This window comes from Cherax quadricarinatus, chromosome 67 (assembly GCF_038502225.1).
Source record: "Cherax quadricarinatus isolate ZL_2023a chromosome 67, ASM3850222v1, whole genome shotgun sequence".
Classification (NCBI taxonomy): domain Eukaryota; kingdom Metazoa; phylum Arthropoda; class Malacostraca; order Decapoda; family Parastacidae; genus Cherax; species Cherax quadricarinatus.
The window spans coordinates 23526395-23549593 of record NC_091358.1 but is presented as its reverse complement, the minus strand read 5'-3'; the positions used below and the strand labels follow the sequence as shown (position 1 = coordinate 23549593).

The following is a 23199-nucleotide window of genomic DNA, read 5'->3' as shown; positions in this document are numbered from 1 at the left end:
GGCCGACCCTGAGAACGAGTTTCTGAGAGGGCCTGTCGACCCTCAAAGGGTTAATTACCTTGTACTGCCATATAACCTCTAGTATAACTACCAGTGCAATATTGAATGAAATAAACATTACTTTTTCACTTTTTTTGTAATAATTATTACTTACTAAAATTTTATTAAACACCATATTTACTACCAGTCAATTTTACTTTTGTACATTAAACATTATTTTATACTTCCCATAACATTTTGTTGCCAAATTTTCAAGTTTGTATATTCAACTCCAACCTTTATATTATCCTTAGGTAGTAGGTTGGTAGACAGCAACCACCCAGGGAAGTACTACCGTCCTGCCAGATGACTGTGAAACAGAAACCTGTAACTGTTTTGCATGATGGTAGGATTGCTGGTTTCTTTTTCTGTCTCATAAACACGCTAGATAACAGGGATATCTTGCTACTCCTACTTACACTTTGGTCACACTTCACAGACACGCACATGCATATATATATACATACATCTAGGTTTTTCTCCTTTTTCTAAATAGCTCTTGTTCCTCTTTATTTCTTCTATTGTCCATGGGGAAGTGGAAAAGAATCTTTCCTCCGTAAGCCATGCGTGTCGTATGAGGCGACTAAAATGCCGGGAGCAATGGGCTAGTAACCCCTTCTCCTGTAGACATTTACTAAAAAAGAGAAGAAGAAAAACTTTATAAAACTGGGATGCTTAAATGTGCGTGGATGTAGTGCGGATGACAAGAAACAGATGATTGCTGATGTTATGAATGAAAAGAAGTTGGATGTCCTGGCCCTAAGCGAAACAAAGCTGAAGGGGGTAGGGGAGTTTCGGTGGGGGGAAATAAATGGGATTAAATCTGGAGTATCTGAGAGAGTTAGAGCAAAGGAAGGGGTAGCAGTAATGTTGAATGATCAGTTATGGAAGGAGAAAAGAGAATATGAATGTGTAAATTCAAGAATTATGTGGATTAAAGTAAAGGTTGGATGCGAGAAGTGGGTCATAATAAGCGTGTATGCACCTGGAGAAGAGAGGAATGCAGAGGAGAGAGAGAGATTTTGGGAGATGTTAAGTGAATGTATAGGAGCCTTTGAACCAAGTGAGAGAGTAATTGTGGTAGGGGACCTGAATGCTAAAGTAGGAGAAACTTTTAGAGAGGGTGTGGTAGGTAAGTTTGGGGTGCCAGGTGTAAATGATAATGGGAGCCCTTTGATTGAACTTTGTATAGAAAGGGGTTTAGTTATAGGTAATACATATTTTAAGAAAAAGAGGATAAATAAGTATACAAGATATGATGTAGGGCGAAATGACAGTAGTTTGTTGGATTATGTATTGGTAGATAAAAGACTGTTGAGTAGACTTCAGGATGTACATGTTTATAGAGGGGCCACAGATATATCAGATCACTTTCTAGTTGTAGCTACACTGAGAGTAAAAGGTAGATGGGATACAAGGAGAATAGAAGCATCAGGGAAGAGAGAGGTGAAGGTTTATAAACTAAAAGAGGAGGCAGTTAGGGTAAGATATAAACAGCTATTGGAGGATAGATGGGCTAATGAGAGCATAGGCAATGGGGTCGAAGAGGTATGGGGTAGGTTTAAAAATGTAGTGTTAGAGTGTTCAGCAGAAGTTTGTGGTTACAGGAAAGTGGGTGCGGGAGGGAAGAGGAGCGATTGGTGGAATGATGATGTGAAGAGAGTAGTAAGGGAGAAAAAGTTAGCATATGAGAAGTTTTTACAAAGTAGAAGTGATGCAAGGAGGGAAGAGTATATGGAGAAAAAGAGAGAGGTTAAGAGAGTGGTGAAGCAATGTAAAAAGAGAGCAAATGAGAGAGTGGGTGAGATGTTATCAACAAATTTTGTTGAAAATAAGAAAAAGTTTTGGAGTGAGATTAACAAGTTAAGAAAGCCTAGAGAACAAATGGATTTGTCAGTTAAAAATAGGAGAGGAGAGTTATTAAATGGAGAGTTAGAGGTATTGGGAAGATGGAGGGAATATTTTGAGGAATTGTTAAATGTTGATGAAGATAGGGAAGCTGTGATTTCGTGTATAGGGCAAGGAGGAACAACATCTTGTAGGAGTGAGGAAGAGCCAGTTGTGAGTGTGGGGGAAGTTCGTGAGGCAGTAGGTAAAATGAAAGGGGGTAAGGCAGCCGGGATTGATGGGATAAAGATAGAAATGTTAAAAGCAGGTGGGGATATAGTTTTGGAGTGGTTGGTGCAATTATTTAATAAATGTATGGAAGAGGGTAAGGTACCTAGGGATTGGCAGAGAGCATGCATAGTTCCTTTGTATAAAGGCAAAGGGGATAAAAGAGAGTGCAAAAATTATAGGGGGATAAGTCTGTTGAGTATACCTGGCAAAGTGTATGGTAGAGTTATTATTGAAAGAATTAAGAGTAAGACGGAGAATAGGATAGCAGATGAACAAGGAGGCTTTAGGAAAGGTAGGGGGTGTGTGGACCAGGTGTTTACAGTGAAACATATAAGTGAACAGTATTTAGATAAGGCTAAAGAGGTCTTTGTGGCATTTATGGATTTGGAAAAGGCGTATGACAGGGTGGATAGGGGGGCAATGTGGCAGATGTTGCAGGTGTATGGTGTAGGAGGTAGGTTACTGAAAGCAGTGAAGAGTTTTTACGAGGATAGTGAGGCTCAAGTTAGAGTATGTAGGAAAGAGGGAAATTATTTCCCAGTAAAAGTAGGCCTTAGACAAGGATGTGTGATGTCACCGTGGTTGTTTAATATATTTATAGATGGGGTTGTAAGAGAAGTAAATGCGAGGGTCTTGGCAAGAGGCGTGGAGTTAAAAGATAAAGAATCACACATAAAGTGGGAGTTGTCACAGTTGCTCTTTGCTGATGACACTGTGCTCTTGGGAGATTCTGAAGAGAAGTTGCAGAGATTGGTGGATGAATTTGGTAGGGTGTGCAAAAGAAGAAAATTGAAAGTGAATACAGGAAAGAGTAAGGTTATGAGGATAACAAAAAGATTAGGTGATGAAAGATTGGATATCAGATTGGAGGGAGAGAGTATGGAGGAGGTGAATGTATTCAGATATTTGGGAGTGGACGTGTCAGCGGATGGGTCTATGAAAGATGAGGTGAATCATAGAATTGATGAGGGGAAAAGGGTGAGTGGTGCACTTAGGAGTCTGTGGAGACAAAGAACTTTGTCCTTGGAGGCAAAGAGGGGAATGTATGAGAGTATAGTTTTACCAACGCTCTTATATGGGTGTGAAGCATGGGTGATGAATGTTGCAGCGAGGAGAAGGCTGGAGGCAGTGGAGATGTCATGTCTGAGAGCAATGTGTGGTGTGAATATAATGCAGAGAATTCGTAGTTTGGAAGTTAGGAGGAGGTGCGGGATTACCAAAACTGTTGTCCAGAGGGCTGAGGAAGGGTTGTTGAGGTGGTTCGGACATGTGGAGAGAATGGAGCGAAACAGAATAACTTCAAGAGTGTATCAGTCTGTAGTGGAAGGAAGGCGGGGTAGGGGTCGGCCTAGGAAAGGTTGGAGGGAGGGGGTAAAGGAGGTTTTGTGTGCGAGGGGCTTGGACTTCCAGCAGGCATGCGTGAGCGTGTTTGATAGGAGTGAATGGAGACAAATGGTTTTTAATACTTGACGTGCTGTTGGAGTGTGAGCAAAGTAACATTTATGAAGGGGTTCAGGGAAACCGGCAGGCCGGACTTGAGTCCTGGAGATGGGAAGTACAGTGCCTGCACTCTGAAGGAGGGGTGTTAATGTTGCAGTTTAAAAACTGTAGTGTAAAGCACCCTTCTGGCAAGACAGTGATGGAGTGAATGATGGTGAAAGTTTTTCTTTTTCGGGCCACCCTGCCTTGGTGGGAATCGGCCAGTGTGATAATAAAAAAAAAAAAGCAATCCACAACTGCAGACCATACCAAGTTGGGGGTGGTATTGCAATCTATTACTCTAACCAATTATCTTGTATTAGCACCACTTGCTTTAGTGATGAATATGGAGAATACATTTTTGCTAATTTTACTGTAAAAAACCTTAAGACGCCTATAACAATCGGTGCCATTTACCAGATACCCCACACAAACATCCCAAATTTCAGTGAGAAATTAAAGGCACTAATAACAAACAGACAAATGAATAAGCACCACCTTCTCTTAGCTGGAGACTTCAACATCAACCTTGGCCTACTAGATGATCAGCCTGTAACTGATTTCATCAACAATATGAACAACACACTTCTCATACCAACAATAACTAAACCAACCAGGCTCACTGAAACAAGTGCAACCATAATAGACCACATATGGACCAATATACTAGCCCCCCTTAAATCAGGGATAATCACAGATAGCACTACAGACCACTACCCTACCTTCCTCTTGACAAACATTAGTAAACCACCACTTGAATACAACAAAGTCTCATTTAGACTCCATGATGAGGCCTCAATAAGGAAGTTCACAGCTGACCTAGAGACTGTTGACTGGCCTACAGAATTCTCCAAGGCCAATGGTATTGATGACTGGACAGACATTTTTCTTAACAAATTACTTAGACTATACAACAAACATTGTCCTATAAAAACGAAACAGATCACAAACAAACGGCTTGGTTGCCCATGGCTAACCAGCACCATTCTGAAATCCATTGATAAGAAACACCAATATGAAAAGCAATATAGACAGGGCTTAATACACAAAGATATTCTTAAACACTATTCATCAGTCCTCACCAAAGTAATAAAGAAAGCCAAACAACTATACTACTCCAGTAGATTCACTGACACAAGAGGAGATATAAAAAAGACCTGGAAAACACTCTCTCAGATTCTAGGGACCCACAAACTGAAAAAAACAAGAATATTGTCCTAACTAAACCTAATGAAACACCACTGCATCCCACTGACACAGCTAACAAGATAAACGACTTCTTCTCAACCATAGGTTCTAATCTCGCCAATAAAATCCCACGTACCAATGCCCATGCCGGGGACTACCTAGATGGGAATTTCCCAAATTCCTTCTATCTTGCTCCAACTGAGCCCACGGAAGTCACCGAGATTATAAAGTCACTTAAAAATAACTCAGGGAATCTGTCTCATGTCCCACCATTATTGTACAAGAGAGCGGCCCATGTCCTCTCGCATGCTATCTCATTACTTTTTAACAAGTCACTAGAAACTAGCACCTTCCCGAAACTACTCAAGACGGCAAGGGTTACACCAATACATAAAGGTGGTGACCCTACAGATTTAAACAACTATAGGCCAATATCAAACTTACCATTGCTATCCAAAATCTTTGAGAAACTCGTGCACAGGAGACTATATTCATTTATAACGGCACAAAACATACTCAACCCCTGCCAATTTGGATTCAGGAAAAATAAAAGCACTAACGATGCAATCATAAAAATGCTAGATCTGCTTTACACAGCATTGGAAAATAAGGAATATCCACTAGGAATTTTTATTGACCTAAGAAAAGCTTTTGACACAGTAGACCACGGCATCCTACTCCACAAACTTGACCATTATGGTATAAGAGGCCATGCGCTTGCATATTTCAAATCTTACCTTACTAATAGGTATCAGTATGTCACCATTAAAGACACAGCATCAACAACACAGCCACTTGATACTGGAGTTCTGCAGGGAAGTGTCCTTGGTCCCCTGCTCTTCCTCATATACATCAATGATCTTCCAAACGTATCTCAACACCTGAACCCCATTCTCTTTGCTGACGACACGACTTATGTCATCTCTCACCCTAATCTTGCCACCCTCAACACCATTGTTAATGAGGAGCTGATCAAAATATCGACTTGGATGACAGCCAATAAACTTACGCTTAACGCTGACAAAACCTACTACATTATGTTTGGTAGCAGAGCAGGAGATGCGCAAATTAACATTAAGATCGACAACACTCTAATTGCCAGGCATAATGAGGGCAAATTCCTAGGCCTATACCTCGACAACAACCTGAACTTCAGCACCCATATCCAACACATAACCAAAAAAGTATCCAAAACGGTTGGGATCCTCTCCAAGATACGATACTACGTGCCGCAAACTGCCCTTCTCACACTATACCATTCACTTATATATCCATACCTCACCTATGCTATCTGTGCTTGGGGTTCAACTGCAGCAACACACCTAAAGCCAATAATAACCCAACAAAAAGCCGCAGTAAGAATAATCACTAAATCCCATCCCTGGCAACACACCCCCCCACTCTTCATAGATCTAAACTTACTCCCTGTTCAGTACATCCACACTTACTACTGTGCAATCTACATCTACAGGACCTTAAATTCCAATATTAACCTTGACCTAAAATGCTTTCTTGATAGTTGTGACAGAACCCACAGGCACAACACCAGACACAAACATCTCTATGACATTCCCCGTGTCCGACTAAACCTTTACAAAAATTCAATGTATGTCAAAGGCCCTAAAATCTGGAACACCCTACCTGAAAATTCTAAAACTGCAGACACATTCATCACCTTCAAAACTACCATCAGAAAACATCTTATCTCCCTGATACACCCTGTCAACTAATTATACGAATACCACCTGGTGGTTCACACTTACACTCACTCACCCATTTGACCATAAACAGAAATATCAATCTCAATCTCAAAATAATGAATCTTAACTAGTCATAAGTTGGCCTGTGATACTCCAATACTGAAACTATGTATAGTGCCAAAACAAAAGCATTCACATTGCTAAACTCACAAACTAGTATTTAGTCACTTAGCCATAATACCAACTTACCTCATAATTTTGTAATATTTTAAACTTAAGATTTAATTTAAGTCTGCCCGAAATGCCTAGCCATGCTAGGTGTTCTAGTGGTACACTCTGTAATTATTATTTTACTACATGTAAACCACACAATAACCAAATTCTGTAAACTCAGCATTGTAATCCTTATAGAGAATAAACTTTGAATTTGAATTTGAATTTCTACCATTAAAAAGCACCACCTCTTCCTAATATATCCCAACCTCATCTAAATATGTGATAACTACATATCCGTATTGTTACTGTCACTAAAATATGTATACAGTGGACCCCCGCATAACGATTACCTCCGAATGCGACCAATTATGTAAGTGTATTTATGTAAGTGCGTTTGTACATGTATGTTTGGGGGTCTGAAATGGACTAATCTACTTCACAATATTTCTTATGGGAACAAATTCGGTCAGTACTGGCACCTGAACATACTTCTGGAGTGAAAAAATATCGTTAACCGGGGGTCCACTGTATATACATTATAATCTTTTTCTTAACCTTTGAGGGTCGGTCACGTACCTGTACATCTTAACAGCCAGGGTTGGTCACGTACTTATTTGTGTAAATTCTAGCGCCTTCAAATCTGGTGGAAGAAAGCCGGTAGGCCTACATATGAAAGAATGGATCTGCATGGTCAGTGTGCACAGTATAAAAAAAAATCCTGAAGCATGCAGTGCATGAGAAAAAAAAAACTCTGTGTTTTTGGTTTAAAACAGCGACTTTGCAGTGTATTTACGTATGGTATTTATGGTTGTATTCTCGTTTTCTTGGTCTCATTTGATAGAATGGAAGATATATTACAGAAATAGAGATGATTTTGATTGGTTTCATGATGAAAAGTACCTCAAAATTGAGCTCAAAATAGTGGAAATGTTCGATTTTTGCCAATGTTCAAAAGTAAACAAATCACTCCATGTGCCCAATACACATCAACTGGTGAGTCTGATATTCTTTCACAAGTGTGCTGATATTATTTATACCATTTTTACAATAATACAGTAGTCTGCATAACAGTAAGTCTTCTATTTTTTGTGAGAATAAAAATTCAAAATGGAAATCAAGCATAATATAAGAGGAGCTGAAGATGTGACTAATGAACAGAAAATTTTTTATTTTAGTGCCAGGAATGTCTGTCAGGTTTATTCTGGACCCTATTTTGAAATTGGAATCTTTTGAAATTTGTGTGAAATTGGCCAAATTGTCAATTTCTGACCACTTTATTGAGTAGTTGAAATTGGTAAACAGGCAGTTTCTTGTACTCAATCGATAGAACAAATGGAGTTCTGGCAAAAGAGCTATGATTTTAGTCAACCTCTAACTTTGCGAGAGCATAATTCCATAAGTTTTACATTAACTTTCATACTTTTGGTGTCAATGACGATTGGGAAAAGATTCTCTATCATTTCATAAATTTTTTTTTTTTTTTTACCCTGAGAATGATTTCAGGATCAGGGGTCTCGACCCTCAAAGGGTTAATACAGTGGACCCCCGCTTTACAATCAGCTCCCAATGCGACCAATTATGTAAGTGTATTTATGTAAGTGCATTTGTACATGTATGTTTGGGGGTCTGAAATGGACTAATCTACTTCAAAATATTCCTTATGGGAACAAATTCGCTCAGTACTGGCACCTGAACATACTTCTGGAATGAAATAATATCGTAAACCGGGGGTTCACTGTATATGTAATCTTCTCAACCTTTAAAACATTCATTTCCTTAATCCTTAACACACAATACCATCTACAACAATTCACAGCTGATACACAATTCTATAATGTATGATTTTTAAATTCAATTTGCAAATTGTGTGTTAGTTGTGGATTGTTGTAATCATGGTATTGTGTGTTGGTTGTGGATTGTTGTAGTCATAAGATAAGATAAGATTTCGTTCGGATTTTTAACCCTGGAGGGTTAGCCACCCAGGATAACCCAAGAAAGTCAGTGTATCATCCAGGACTGTCTAACTTATTTCCATTGGGGTCCTTAATCTTGTCCCCCGGGATGCGACCCACACCAGTCGACTAGCACCCAGGTACCTATTTGCTGCTAGGTGAACAGGACAACAGGTGTAAGGAAACGTGTCGAAATGTTTCCACCCTCCGGGAATCGAACCCGGGCCCTCCATGTGTGAAGCGGGAGCTTTAGCCACCGGGCCTGGTGGCCTGGTGGACGATGTACAGTACAGTCATGGTATTGTGTGTTAGTTGTGGATTGTTGTTGTCATGGTATTGTGTGTTAATTGTGAATTGTTGTAGTCATGATATTGTGTGTTAGTTGTGAATTGTTGTAGTCATGGTATTATGTATTGTGGATTGTTGTAGTCATGGTACTGTATGTTAGTTGTGGATTGTTGTAGGCATGGTATTGTGGGTTAGTTGTGACATGTTCCATTCATGGTATTGTGTGTTAGTTGTGGATTGTTGTAGTCATGGTATTGTGTGTTGGCTGTGGATTGTTGTAGTCATGGTATTGTGGGTTAGTTGTGACTTGTTCCACCCATGGTATTGTGGGTTAGTTATGACGTGTTCCACTCATGGTATTGTGGGTTAGTTGTGACTTGTTCCACTCATGGTATTGTGGGTTAGTTGTGACTTGTTCCACCCATGGTATTGTGGGTTGGGACTTGTTCCACTCATGGTATTGTGGTTTAGTTGTGACGTGTCCCACTCATGGTATTGTGGGTTAATTGTGACTTGTTCCACCCATGATATTGTGGGTTCGTTGTGATGTGTTCCACTCATGGTATTGTGGTTTAGTTGTGACATGTTCCACTTATGGTATTGTGGGTTGTGACACGTTCCACTCGTGGTACCTTCATGTATCATTCGTGCATAATTGACTGGTATTCTATTGTTTCAGGAAACTTCAGCAAGGAGGTGATCTCAGAGCGCTGTAAGGGGCTGGCACGGTTCATGAACTTTGTTCAGGACCAGGGCATCCTCAGTCGTACTGCTGTGTTCTCCAAATTCCTGTATGACCCGGAGGTAATGACCAGTAACAACCTCCTCCTCCACTCCCAGTTCGAAGAAGCCTGCCCTGTTCTGGAGAACACTTACATTCTTCTGAACAGCCTACGCTGGGATGCCGGGCTGACGTTACGAACCCTGTGTCAACTGATCGTCAGCCTACATGCTGTGGGTAACTACCGGAAGTCGTTCGCTCTCGCTCGAGTCGCTTTGCAGAAGTTTGAGTCGCCCAGCACCAAGAAGATCGGAAGGGAACTGTACCTTCCACTGCTAGTGTTCTGTGACGGGCTCTGGCGAAGGCTTGGGAAGGATCGAACTTACATAAAGAACAAAATTGAACTTATGCATAAGCATAGAAGACAGGACGAGGTTGTATCAAACTTACTGGATGTTGTCAGGGATGAAATTGCTCTTCGAACACTACATTGAGTATAGATCTTGTTTACATTAAGTTCTTTTATTAAGCTCATCTATATACCTGGAGTATATATGGAATATACCTGGAGAAGGTTTCAGTTCTCTTGTAAACCTCCACTATGTACAGTCACTTACAAAGCTCCACTATATACAGTCAGTTCTTTCATAAAGCTTCACTATATACAGTCAGTTTTCTTATAAAGCTCCACTATATACATACATTCATTTCTCTTATAAAGCCCAACTATATACAGTCAGTTTTCTCATAAAGCTCCACAATATACAGTCAGTTCTCTTATAAAGCTCCTCTATATACAGTCAGTTCTATTAAAAAGCTCCACTATATAGAGGGACTTTCTTGCGAGTGCAGTTGAACAAGTTGATGCAGGATTGGCTAGCAGTACCGTGAAGGCTGTTCAATTGTTAATGAACCTTATAAGTTGTGTTTAGTAGACTCACACTTTATGGAAGAACTTTATAAAGTCTGACTCTATACAGATAAGCTTTATAAGCACTAACGATGCAGTCATAAAAATGCTAGATCTGCTTTACACAGCATTGGAAAATAAGGAATATCCACTAGGAATTTTTATTGACCTAAGAAAAGCTTTTGACACAGTAGACCACGACATCCTACTCCACAAACTTGACCATTATGGTATAAGAGGCCATGCGCTTGCATATTTCAAATCTTACCTTACTAATAGGTATCAGTATGTTACCATTAAAGACACAGCATCAACAACACAGCCACTTGATACTGGAGTTCCGCAGGGAAGTGTCCTTGGTCCCCTGCTCTTCCTCATATACATCAATGATCTTCCAAACGTATCTCAACACCTGAAGCCCATTCTCTTTGCTGATGACATGACTTATGTCATCTCTCACCCTAATCTTGCCACCCTCAACACCATTGTTAATGAGGAGCTGATCAAAATATCGACTTGGATGACAGCCAATAAACTTAAGCTTAACACTGACAAAACCTACTATATTATGTTTGGTAGCAGAGCAGAAGATGCGCAAATTAACATTAAGATCGACAACACTAATTGCCAGGCATAATGAGGGCAAATTCCTAGGCCTATACTGCGACAACAACCTGAACTTCAGCACCCATATCCAACACATAACCAAAAAAGTATCCAAAATGGTTGGGATCCTCTCCAAGATATGATACTACGTGCCGCAAACTGCCCTTCTCACACTATACCATTCACTTATATATCCATACCTCACCTATGCTATATGTGCTTGGGGTTCAACTGCAGCAACACACCTAAAGTCAATAATAACCCAACAAAAAGCCGCAGTAAGAATAATCACTAAATCCCATCCCTGGCAACACACCCCCCCACTCTTCATAGATCTAAACTTACTCCCTGTTTAGTACATCCACACTTACTACTGTGCAATCTACATCTACAGGACCTTAAATTCCAATATTAACCTTGACCTAAAATGCTTTCTTGATAGTTGCGACAGAACCCACAGGCACAATACCAGACACAAACATCTCTATGACATTCCCCGTGTCCGACTAAACCTTTACAAAAATTCAATGTATGTCAAAGGCCCTAAAATCTGGAACACCCTACCTGAAAATTCTAAAACTGCAGACACATTCATCACCTTCAAAACTACCATCAGAAAACATCTTATCTCCCTGATACACCCTGTCAACTAATTACACGAATACCACCTGGTGGTTAACACTTACACTCACTCACCCAACTCAAGAAATCGTAATGACACGATTGCAAATAAACCATACCCCCGGCCGGGATTGAACCCGCGGTCATAGAGTCTCAAAACTCTCAATAGACTAGCAAATAAGATTCATCCAACTAGGTATATCTACACCATAACTAGCAAGTCATCGTGTCAACGATTTCTTGGTCAGTTGACGGCAGTGAAGGGACTTGAGCTAGAGTTCGTCACGGCCACGCTAGCTGGAGATTCGTCTGTAAAAACTTGCATTTGTGGTCACAGAGGTGCCTGTGCTAACTTTCCTATGGTGTAGAAATATACCTAGTTGGATGAATCTTATTGTGGCTAACTGGTCTAGTGGCTAACACGACAGGCTGGAGTTTTGAGACTCTATGACCGCGGGTTCAATCCCGGCCGGGGGTATGGTTTATTTGCAATCGTGTCATTACGATTTCTTGAGTCATGTTGACGGCAGTGAAGGGACTTGAGCTAGAGTTCGTCACGGCCACACTAGCTGGAGATTCGTCTGTAAAAACTTGCATTTGTGGTCACAGAGGTGCCTGTGCTAACTTTCCTATGGTGTAGAAATATACCTAGTTGGATGAATCTTATTGTGGCTAGCTGGTCTAGTGGCTAACGCAACGGGCTGGAGTTTTGAGACTCTATGACCGCGGGTTCAATCCCGGCCGGGGGTATGGTTTATTTGCAATCGTGTCATTACGATTTCTTGAGTCATGTTGACGGCAGTGAAGGGACTTGAGCTAGAGTTCGTCACGGCCACACTAGCTGGAGATTCGTCTGTAAAAACTTGCATTTGTGGTCACAGAGGTGCCTGCCTGTGATACTCCAATACTGAAATTATATATAGTGCCAAAACATTGCTAAACTCACAAACTAGTATTTAGTCACTTAGCCATAATACCAACTTACCTCATAATTTTGTAATATTTTAAACTTAAGATTTAATTTAAGTCTGCCCAAAATGCCTAGCCATACTAGGTGTTCTAGTGGTACACTCTGTAATTATTATTTTACTACATGTAAACCACACAATAACCAAATTCTGTAAACTCAGCATTGTAATCCTTATAGAGAATAAACTTTGAATTTGAATTTGAATTTCATCTGTATACAGTGGAGCATTATAGAGAAGTGACTGCAGTAGACCGTTATTTTACACGGATTTATTTGCCACATTTTGGTTATTGCACTATTCAAAAATAATGGCACAGTTTTATACAACACATCGTAAAATTAACACGGTTCTGTTTGCGGGCATGGAAAAAATTTCTCCAGCTCAAGTTGCCGCCTTATGGGTGAGGCCATTGTGTCAGCGTGGGAGACCTACCGCCATCCCATGCTGCCCCCAACACTCCTGCTACCCCCATCCCAGCCTTCGTCCATGTGTGTCCAGTACAGTTGCCTCCTAGGAGCTAGCTGTGTTTGTGAATTGTGTTTTGATCTTTTAATTATCATATCTTGTATCTGCCAAGCAATCATGGCACCCAGTAGGCATACAAGTGTTGCTGAAAGTGGCAAGAGAAGGTATAAGGGTTTAAGTCTTAGAGTTAACAAAGAAAATAGAGATATTAGACAAGAGATAACCTGTGGCCTTAACCCTTTGACTGTTTTGGTCGTATATATAAACGTCTTATGAGCCACCGTTTTTGACATACTGTATATATTTTTTTTTTTCAACAAACTGGCCGTATCCCACCGAGGCAGGGTGGCCCAAAAAGAAAAACAAAAGTTTCTCTTTTTAAATTTAGTGATATATACAGGAGAAGGGGTTACTAGCCCCTTGCTCCTGGCATTTTAGTTGCCTCTGACAACACGCTATACAGTGGACCCTCGACCAGCGATGGCATCGATTAACGATACATCTGACTAGCGATACATTTTATCGCAAAAATTTTGCCTCGATTAGCGCTAAAAAACTCGACCAACACTATTCGTTCCGTCTGAGACGCGTCCACTTCTGGCCAGTGTTTACAAGCCAGCCAGCCACCGCTGTCACTTCCAAGCATACAATCGGAACATTTCATATTATCACAGCCTTTTTAGTGATTGCACCTGCAAAATAAGTCACCATGGGCCCCAAGAAAGCTTCTAGTGCCAACCCTACAGCAAAAAGGGTGAGAATTACTATGGATATGAAGAAAGAGATCATTGCTAAGTATGAAAGTGGAGTGCATGTCTCCGAGCTGGCCAGGCTGTACACAAAACCCCAATCAACCATCGCTACTATTGTGGCCAAGAAAACGGCAATCAAGGAAGCTGTTCTTGCCAAAGGTGCAACTATGTTTTCGAAACTGAGATCGCAAGTGATAGAAGATGTTGAGAGACTGTTATTGGTATGGATAAACGAAAAACAGATAGCAGGAGATAGCATCTCTCAAGCGATCATATGTGAAAAGGCTAGGAAGTTGCATGATGATTTAATTAGAAAAATGCCAGCAACTAGTGGTGATGTGAGTGAATTTAAGGCCAGCAAAGGTTGGTTTGAGAGATTTAAGAATCGTAGTGGCATACATAGTGTGATAAGGCATGGAGAGGCTGCCAGTTTGGACCAAAAAGCAGCTGAAAAATATGTGCAGGAATTCAAGGAGTACATAGACAGTGAAGGACTGAAACCTGAACAAGTGTTTAATGGTGACACTGACAATGTTGTGAAACACTTTAGGAATGTCATAAAGGAACGGGAGGTACAGGCCTCTATGGGCAGATATGTTGTGCGACAGAGGTCCAGTGACTCTCAAGCTGGTCCTAGTGGCATTAAAAGAAGGGGAAGTAACCCCGAAAAAGGACTTGCCACCTCAAGTCCTAATGGAAGGGGATTCCCCTTCTAAACACTAAGACCATCAACACACTCCCCTCTTCCCATCCCATCAATCATCACCAGATCTTCAATAAAGGTAAGTGTCATGTAACTGTGCATGTCTTCTTCAGTTTGTGTGTATTAAAATTAATATTTCATGTGTTAAAAATTTTTTTTCAATACTTTTGGGTGTCTTGCATGGATTAATTTGATTTCCATTATTTCTTATGGGGAAAATTAACTTGACTAACGATTATTTTGACTAACGATGAGCTCTCAGGAACGGATTAATAGCGTTAGTCGAGGGTCCACTGTATAAATAATTATGCCTGTATATTATATAAATATGAATAGTATTTTATTAACCCTTAACCCTTTGACTGTTTTGGTTGTACGTATATATACGTCTTACGAGGTACCGTGTTTGACGTATTACCTGGAGAGTTTACCTGGAGAGAGTTCCGGGGTCAACGCCCCCGCGGCCCGGTCTGTGACCAGGCCTCCTGGTGGATCAGAGACTGATCAGCCAGGCTGTTGCTGCTGGCTGCACGCAAACCAACGTACGAGCCACAGCCCGGCTGGTCAGGAACCGACTTTAGGTGCTTGTCCAGTGCCAGCTTGAAGACTGCCAGGGGTCTGTTGGTAATCCCCCTTATGTACTCATAAATTCTAGCGGCTTCAAATCAAGCAGGAGAAAGCTGGTAGGCCCACATGTGAGAGAATAGGTCTGTGTGGTCAGTGTGCACCATATAAAAAAAATCCTGGTGCATGCAGTGCATAATGAGAAAAAAAAACTCCAACCGTTTTTTTAATTAAAATGCCGACTTTGTGGTCTATTTTCGTAGAGTATTTATGGTTCTATTCTCGTTTTCTTGATCTCGTTTGATAGAATGGAAAACATATTATAGAAATAGAGGTGATTTTCATTGGTTTTACTATAAAAAAAACCTGGAAATGGAGCTCAAAGTAGAGGAAATATTTGATTTTTGCCGATGTTCAAAAGTAAACAAATGATGTCATTGTCCAATACATGTCCAACTAGTCATTCTAATATGCAGTCATGAATGGGTTGACATTATTTGTACAATTATTACAATATTGCAGTAGTCTGCATAACAGTAAATCTTCTATTTTTTGTTTGAATAAAAATTCAAAATAGAAGGCAAGAGTAATATCAGAGGGGCCTGGAGACATGACTGATGAACAAAGAAAATGTTATTTTAGAGCTAGGAATGTCTGCATTGTTCATTCTGGACCTTATTTTGAAACTGTCATATTTTTTAATTTTCGTGAAATTGGCCAAATTGCAAATTTCTGACCACGTTATTGGGTAGTTTCTTGTACTCAATCGATAGTAAAAATGGAGTTCTAAAGAAATAGCTATGAGTTTGGTCGACTGGAGCAATAGAATTGGCCGAAAATAGGGCTCAAAGTGAGGTAACCATATTCGTACTCTGTTTACTGTTGTTCCCTGTTTGCTGCTACAGCAACAGAACTACCCCTCACAATGCCCCATATTCCTGCCCTGGGGCATGTCTGGTGCTTCCATGAAACTGTCCAATAAGAAAAAAATATCAGAATTTATTTCCGAAATTCAGCGCAGAGCTGGAGAAATCATTTTTGCAAAGGGAAATTTATTTTCCCGATCTGATCTCCGATTATTCATTGTAGAGCTGGAGAAATCATTTTTTGCTATGGGAAATTTCGATTAGAGATTATTTTTAAGGGAATTTCCGTCTGTGTGTTTGGCACTGTCACTTCTCGTCTTGAGCTGCGTCATGGGGGCCATGGCCACTAAAACACACTTATGGGTATATCATAGTGCTTTTAAATTTGTGGTGCGTGATGAATTTTTATGTAGATATGAGAGAATAGGTCTTTGTGGTGGATGTGCACAGAAAATGGGTGTATTTGGTGGGTGTGCACAATATAAGTAAGTCCTGCCCCTGGTAGTGCATAATGGAAAAAGCAAAAATCTGTCTTTGTGTTTGGTTTAAAATATCATCTTTGAGACCTATAATAATAATAATAATAATAATAATAATAATAATAATAATAATAATAATAATAATAATAATAATAATAATAATTATTTCCACAAGTACATGTACAAGGTATACAGACCATAGCTGACATCAATAACATACTACTACTATATAGAAAGCCCCTTATTATGCAGAGTATTTCCTGGAAATTAAATCAATTTTGTCCCGGGATGTGACCCACATCGATCCACTAACACCCAGGTACCCACTTTACTGATAGGTGAACATGGACAACTGGTGTAAGGAAACATGCCCAGTGTTTCCACCCTTGCCGGGAATCAAACCCGGACCCTCAATGTGAAGTGAGAGCTTTTGCCACCATTTCCGTGGCCTGGTGGCCTGGTTTTCAGGGTTTTATTGACTGTTTCTTGTCACCAGTTGATTGTCTAGAAGACGTACTAGAGAAATGGAGAAGATTTTGCTCTGCTTCAGACTGGAAGTGGCCTTAAATAGGCCTCAGAATAGTTGAAATATTTGATTTTTTGCAGAAATTTCCTGAGGAAGGGTAGGGGTTCCTAGCCTCCCTGTGGTCAGTTTTATAGGTTTTTAATAGGCCTAAACTATGTCCAATAGTTTTTTATTATTTTATTATCTGAGAAAAAAAGGCATTGTTTTAGTGCCAACAATACTGACGGTATTTTGAACATTGCTTTGAATTTTATGATTGTTATTATTGAAACTGGAATTTGTTGAATTTTGTGAGGCAGTAAAGCCAGTAAAGTTTATTTCTATAAAAAAAATGATATCGAGTTAGTTCAGAAAATATGATGTTATTAAGTTTATGGAAAACCTCAGTTATGTCAAGCGTTTTAGACGGTTTTACAATAACTTGCGTCCGTGGATATAATAATGGTATGAAACACCTACAAGTTGATGAGACACTTGTAACAGTCAGGTGTTTTTATTCTGAAATATTTCTTTCACACTGTAGGTTTCTTCAGTGAAGTACAGAGGAGGCAGCAGAAGCAGTAGTGATATAACCACAATGTAGTCAGTCCCTCAGTCTCGAAGATGTAGTTTTGAGGTGGTCAGTCCCTCAGCTGCAGGGACCAACCACCTCAAAACTACATCTTGGAGGCCAAGGGACTGATTACATTGTCTTTGTATCCCTCCTGCTTCCACTGCCACCTCTGTATTTGACTGAAGAAGACCACATGTAAGACAAACTCGTAATAAAGCTGCCTGACTGTTGCACAAGTGTCTTTCTTAACTACTTACATCTGCTTGTAGCATACAACTACCTGCTGCAGTGTTTGCAATAAAAGTTTGTTAGACATTGCAGTTAGACAAGAACCTTTAACCTGTGTGAAGGTTGCTAGTGTTGGTGTTATAAAAATACAGTAATATAATAGTAATACAGTAATATAACATATACAAATACAGATGGGACACAGCAACAAGGGGTCACAGTTGGAAGTTGAAGACTCAGATGAGTCAAAGGGATGTTAGGAGGTATTTCCTCAGTCATAGAGTTGTCAGGAAGTGGAATAGTCTGGAAAGTGATGCAGTGGCGACAGGAACCGTACATAGTTTTAAGATGAGGTATGATTAAGCTCATGGATCAGGGAGAGGACCTAGTAGTGACCAGTGAAGAGGCAGGGCCAGGAGCTATGAATTGATCCCTGCAACTACAATTAGGTGAGTACAGTAATACAACATATACAGTAATACATCATATACAGAAATACAAGATATACAGTACAATAATACAAGGTATACAATATAGTAATACAAGATATCTTCTTCTTTCTTGCAACACAGCAGCCATTTCCCACCAAGGCAGGGCGGCCCAAAAAGAAAAACGAAAGTTTCGCCTTTTAAATTTAGTAACATACAAGAGAAGGGGTTACTAGCCCCTTGCTCCTGGCATTTTAGTCGCCTCTTACGACACGCATGTCTTACGGAGGAAGAATTCTGTTCCACTTCCCAATGGAAATAATACAAGATATGCAGCACAATAATACAAGATATATAATACAGTAATACAAGATATACAATACAATAATGCAAGATATACAATAATTAGACTAGCCAAGGTATACACAACTTCCCGGGCCAGACTTAACATGTATTATAATTAAAATTAACTCATTTAATTCATAATAAGAATGAAAGTAAGCAGTTATAATTGTTAACAATAAATACAGTGGTCCACTGTATTGAAAGTTTTCTCTAGACCTATGATGAGGCCTAGTGGATATTCACTATTTTCAAGAACTGCATAAAACAACACTACTATGTTGTGAGACACTAGGTAGACTAGATAGTGGTAAACTAGCAGAGGTAGAGTATGTTGTGAGACACTAGGTAGTGGTAGACTAGCAGAGGTAGAGTATGTTGTGAGACACTAGGTAGACTAGGTAGTGGTAAACTAGCAGAGGTAGACTATGTTGTGAGACACTAGGTATTGGTAGACTAGCAGAGGTAATGTTGTGAGACACTAGGTAGTGGTAAACTAGCAGAGGTAGAGTATGTTGTGAGACACTAGGTAGACTAGGTAGTGGTAAACTAGCAGAGGTAGAGTATGTTGTGAGACACTAGGTAGACTAGGTAGTGGTAAACTAGCAGAGGTAGAGTATGTTGTGAGACACTAGGTAGTGGTAAACTAGCAGAGGTAGAGTATGTTGTGAGACACTAGGTAGACTAGGTAGTGGTAAACTAGCAGAGGTAGAGTATGTTGTGAGACACTAGGTAGTGGTAGACTAGCAGAGGTAGAGTATGTTGTGAGACACTAGGTAGTGGTAGACTAGCAGAGGTAGAGTATGTTGTGAGACACTAGGTAGTGTGTTCATCAAGAACTGCAAGAAGCCCCTATCACGAGCCTTTTCCATCCTATGGAGAGGGAGCATGGACACGGGGGTCGTCCCACAGTTACTAAAAACAACAGACATAGCCCCACTCCACAAAGGGGGCAGTAAAGCAACAGCAAAGAACTACAGACCAATAGCACTAACATCCCATATCATAAAAATCTTTGAAAGGGTCCTAAGAAGCAAGATCACCACCCATCTAGAAACCCATCAGTTACACAACCCAGGGCAACATGGGTTTAGAACAGGTCGCTCCTGTCTGTCTCAACTATTGGATCACTACGACAAGGTCCTAAATGCACTAGAAGACAAAAAGAATGCAGATGTAATATATACAGACTTTGCAAAAGCCTTCGACAAGTGTGACCATGGCGTAATAGCGCACAAAATGCGTGCTAAAGGAATAACAGGAAAAGTCGGTCAATGGATCTATAATTTCCTCACTAACAGAACACAGAGAGTAGTCGTCAACAGAGTAAAGTCCGAGGCAGCTACGGTGAAAAGCTCTGTTCCACAAGGCACAGTACTCGCTCCCATCTTGTTCCTCATCCTCATATCCGACATAGACAAGGATGTCAGCCACAGCACCGTGTCTTCCTTTGCAGATGACACCCGAATCTGCATGACAGTGTCTTCCATTGCAGACACTGCAAAGCTCCAGGCAGACATCAACCAAATCTTTCAGTGGGCTGCAGAAAACAATATGAAGTTCAACGATGAGAAATTTCAATTACTCAGATATGGTAAACATGAGGAAATTAAATCTTCATCAGAGTACAAAACAAATTCTGGCCACAAAATAGAGGGAAACACCTACGTCAAAGACCTGGGAGTGATCATGTCGGAGGATCTCACCTTCAAGGACCATAACATTGTATCAATCGCATCTGATAGAAAAATGACAGGATGGATAATGAGAACCTTCAAAACTAGGGATGCCAAGCCCATGATGACACTCTTCAGGTCACTTGTTCTATCTAGGCTGGAATATTGCTGCACACTAACAGCACCTTTCAAGGCAGGTGAAATTGCCGACCTAGAAAATGTACAGAGAACTTTCACGGCGCGCATAACGGAGATAAAACACCTCAATTATTGGGAGCGCTTGAGGTTCCTAAACCTGTATTCCCTGGAACGCAGGAGGGAGGGATACATGATTATATACACCTGGAAAATCCTAGAGGGACTAGTACCGAACTTGCACACGAAAATCACTCACTACGAAAGCAAAAGACTTGGCAGACGATGCACCATCCCCCCAATGAAAAGCAGGGGTGTCACTAGCACGTTAAGAGACCATGCAATAAGTGTCAGGGGCCCGAGACTGTTCAACTGCCTCCCAGCACACATAAGGGGGATTACCAACAGACCCCTGGCAGTCTTCAAGCTGGCACTGGACAAGCACCTAAAGTCAGTTCCGGATCAGCCGGGCTGTGGCTCGTATGTTGGTTTGCGTGCAGCCAGCAGCAACAGCCTGGTTGATCAGGCTCTGATCCACCAGGAGGCCTGGTCACAGACCGGGCCGCGGGGGCGTTGACCCCCGGAACTCTCTCCAGGTAAACTCCAGTGGTAGACTAGCAGAGGTAGAGTATGTTGTGAGACACTAGGTAGTGGTAAACTAGCAGAGGTAGAGTATGTTGTGAGACACTAGGTAGACTAGGTAGTGGTAAACTAGCAGAGGTAGAGTATGTTGTGAGACACTAGGTAGTGGTAAACTAGCAGAGGTAATGTTGTGAGACACTAGGTAGTGGTAAACTAGCAGAGGTAGAGTATGTTGTGAGACACTAGGTAGTGGTAGACTAGCAGAGGTAGAGTATGTTGTGAGACACTAGGTAGTGGTAGACTAGCAGAGGTAGAGTATGTTGTGAGACACTAGGTAGTGGTAGACTAGCAGAGGTAGAGTATGTTGTGAGACACTAGGTAGTGGTAGACTAGCAGAGGTAATGTTGTGAGACACTAGGTAGTGGTAGACTAGCAGAGGTAGAGTATGTTGTGAAACACTAGGTAGACTAGGTAGTAGTAAACTAGCTGAGGTAGAGTATGTTGTGCATCTAGGTAGCAGTAAACTAGGTAGTGGTACACTAGGTAGCAGTAAACTGGCTTATGGATTATTTTTTCAAATATTTTAGATAGTAAAGGCAAGTTGGATAGTTATTTACCTCACTTGGATCACGTTTATGTATCAGGGTAACCCTTGCTATCTTAATTATTGCTGGGAATGTTGCAGGCTCTAATGATTTGTTGAACAGAGTTGCAGTAATGGGCGACAGTACATGGTGTTTGTATAAAGGAGTGTAACAGTTTAGTGAGGATGCCAAAAGCCCCTTTATATACAGATAACTGCTGCCACTAAATAAGTAAATAAACAGTTACTGTAACTAAATACACGTGTACCAGCATTGAAAAGTCAATAAATGAATACAAGTTATGGACTTGTGAACTTCATGCTGGGTAATTATCTTAGTTTCATCTCCTAAGTAGTTGCTTTTCTACCATTGTACAGTCGAAACATCGTAAGTCAAGGAGATTTGTAGTACATATAATGAATTTGGATAATTTCCATTAAGGTAGTAAGTTTCCTGAGTATTTGAAGTTGTGATTTTGTTTGCTAGTTTTGATGCTATAGTAGAGAAGACATAAGAGATTAAGTTTCATGGCAGTGTCTGGAGGCTGGATGTGAGGTTCATCTGGTTAAGTTAAGTTTATATCTTTGTGTCTGGACAGTTTTCTCGAGTCCAGGATTTCAGTGAGGGCATTCCAGGTCTTTTTCATATCCCCTTTTATTCTGTCAGATCTGCTTGCATAGTAAAGTTGTTTGGACTTCCTTATTAGACTGGCAGGTATTGACATACATTGTTTGATCTGATCCTTAATTATTAAGGCCAATTGGTTTGATTCCCAGCAAGGGTGGAAACATTGGGTGTTTCCTTACATCTGTTGTCCCTGTTCACCCATCAGTAAAATAGGTATCTGGGTGTTAGTCGACTTGTGTGGGGTCACATTTTGGGACAAAATTGACTTAATTTGCCCAATATGCTCTGCATAACAAGAGGCTTTTTTACATAGCAGTATGTCAGTGATGTCAGCTTGTACATGTATTTGAAGAAATGAAGATATTATTATATTATTATTAACTTGTGTGCTAATAAAAAAAAAAGTATTATTATTAATGTGAATTGTTGTTCATAGTTATGTTTTTATCAGTGGATCTGAGGATGGTATTTGTAAGTCATGGAATGTTTAGTCTCTTTGCTATGATCTGTTTAGTTTTTATTTCACAGTGTCTGTTGTAGAGTTTTTGTGTTTTTGTAAAAAATTCTGGCCCATTCATCAGTTTGTCAATTGTCAGTGAACTCAGTGGCAGTCAGTGTTACTTATTGCTGAAAAAAAGTTATTTTCTGATGACTCAGGGATTTTTAATAACATAACTCAGTCAGGCTGTTGTTTGTACATATGGCCAGCAGTAACAGCCTGGTTGATCAGGTCCTGATCCACCACGAACCCTGGTCATGGACTGAGTCGCGGGGGTGTCAACCCCCACAATGACCTCCAGGTAGACTTGAATCTACCATGTGTTTATCTCTGCTTGGAGAAGAGATATACAGTAGAACCCCCACATCCACGGTTTCACTT

The 23199-nt window shown here is 40.4% G+C and overlaps 1 protein-coding gene across 1 annotated transcript in view; it reads left to right on the top strand.

The window, feature by feature from the left end:
* The window catches only part of Snx21 (Sorting nexin 21), a 69075-nt gene extending 57138 nt beyond the window's left edge, over window positions 1-11937 (top strand). Inside the window, exon 4 of the mRNA XM_070099456.1 lies at window positions 9660-11937. Coding sequence (XP_069955557.1) covers window positions 9660-10195 — 536 coding nt within the window. The 3' untranslated portion in view covers window positions 10196-11937. The remainder of the gene's footprint in view (window positions 1-9659) is intronic.
* Window positions 11938-23199: the final 11262 nt, after the last annotated feature.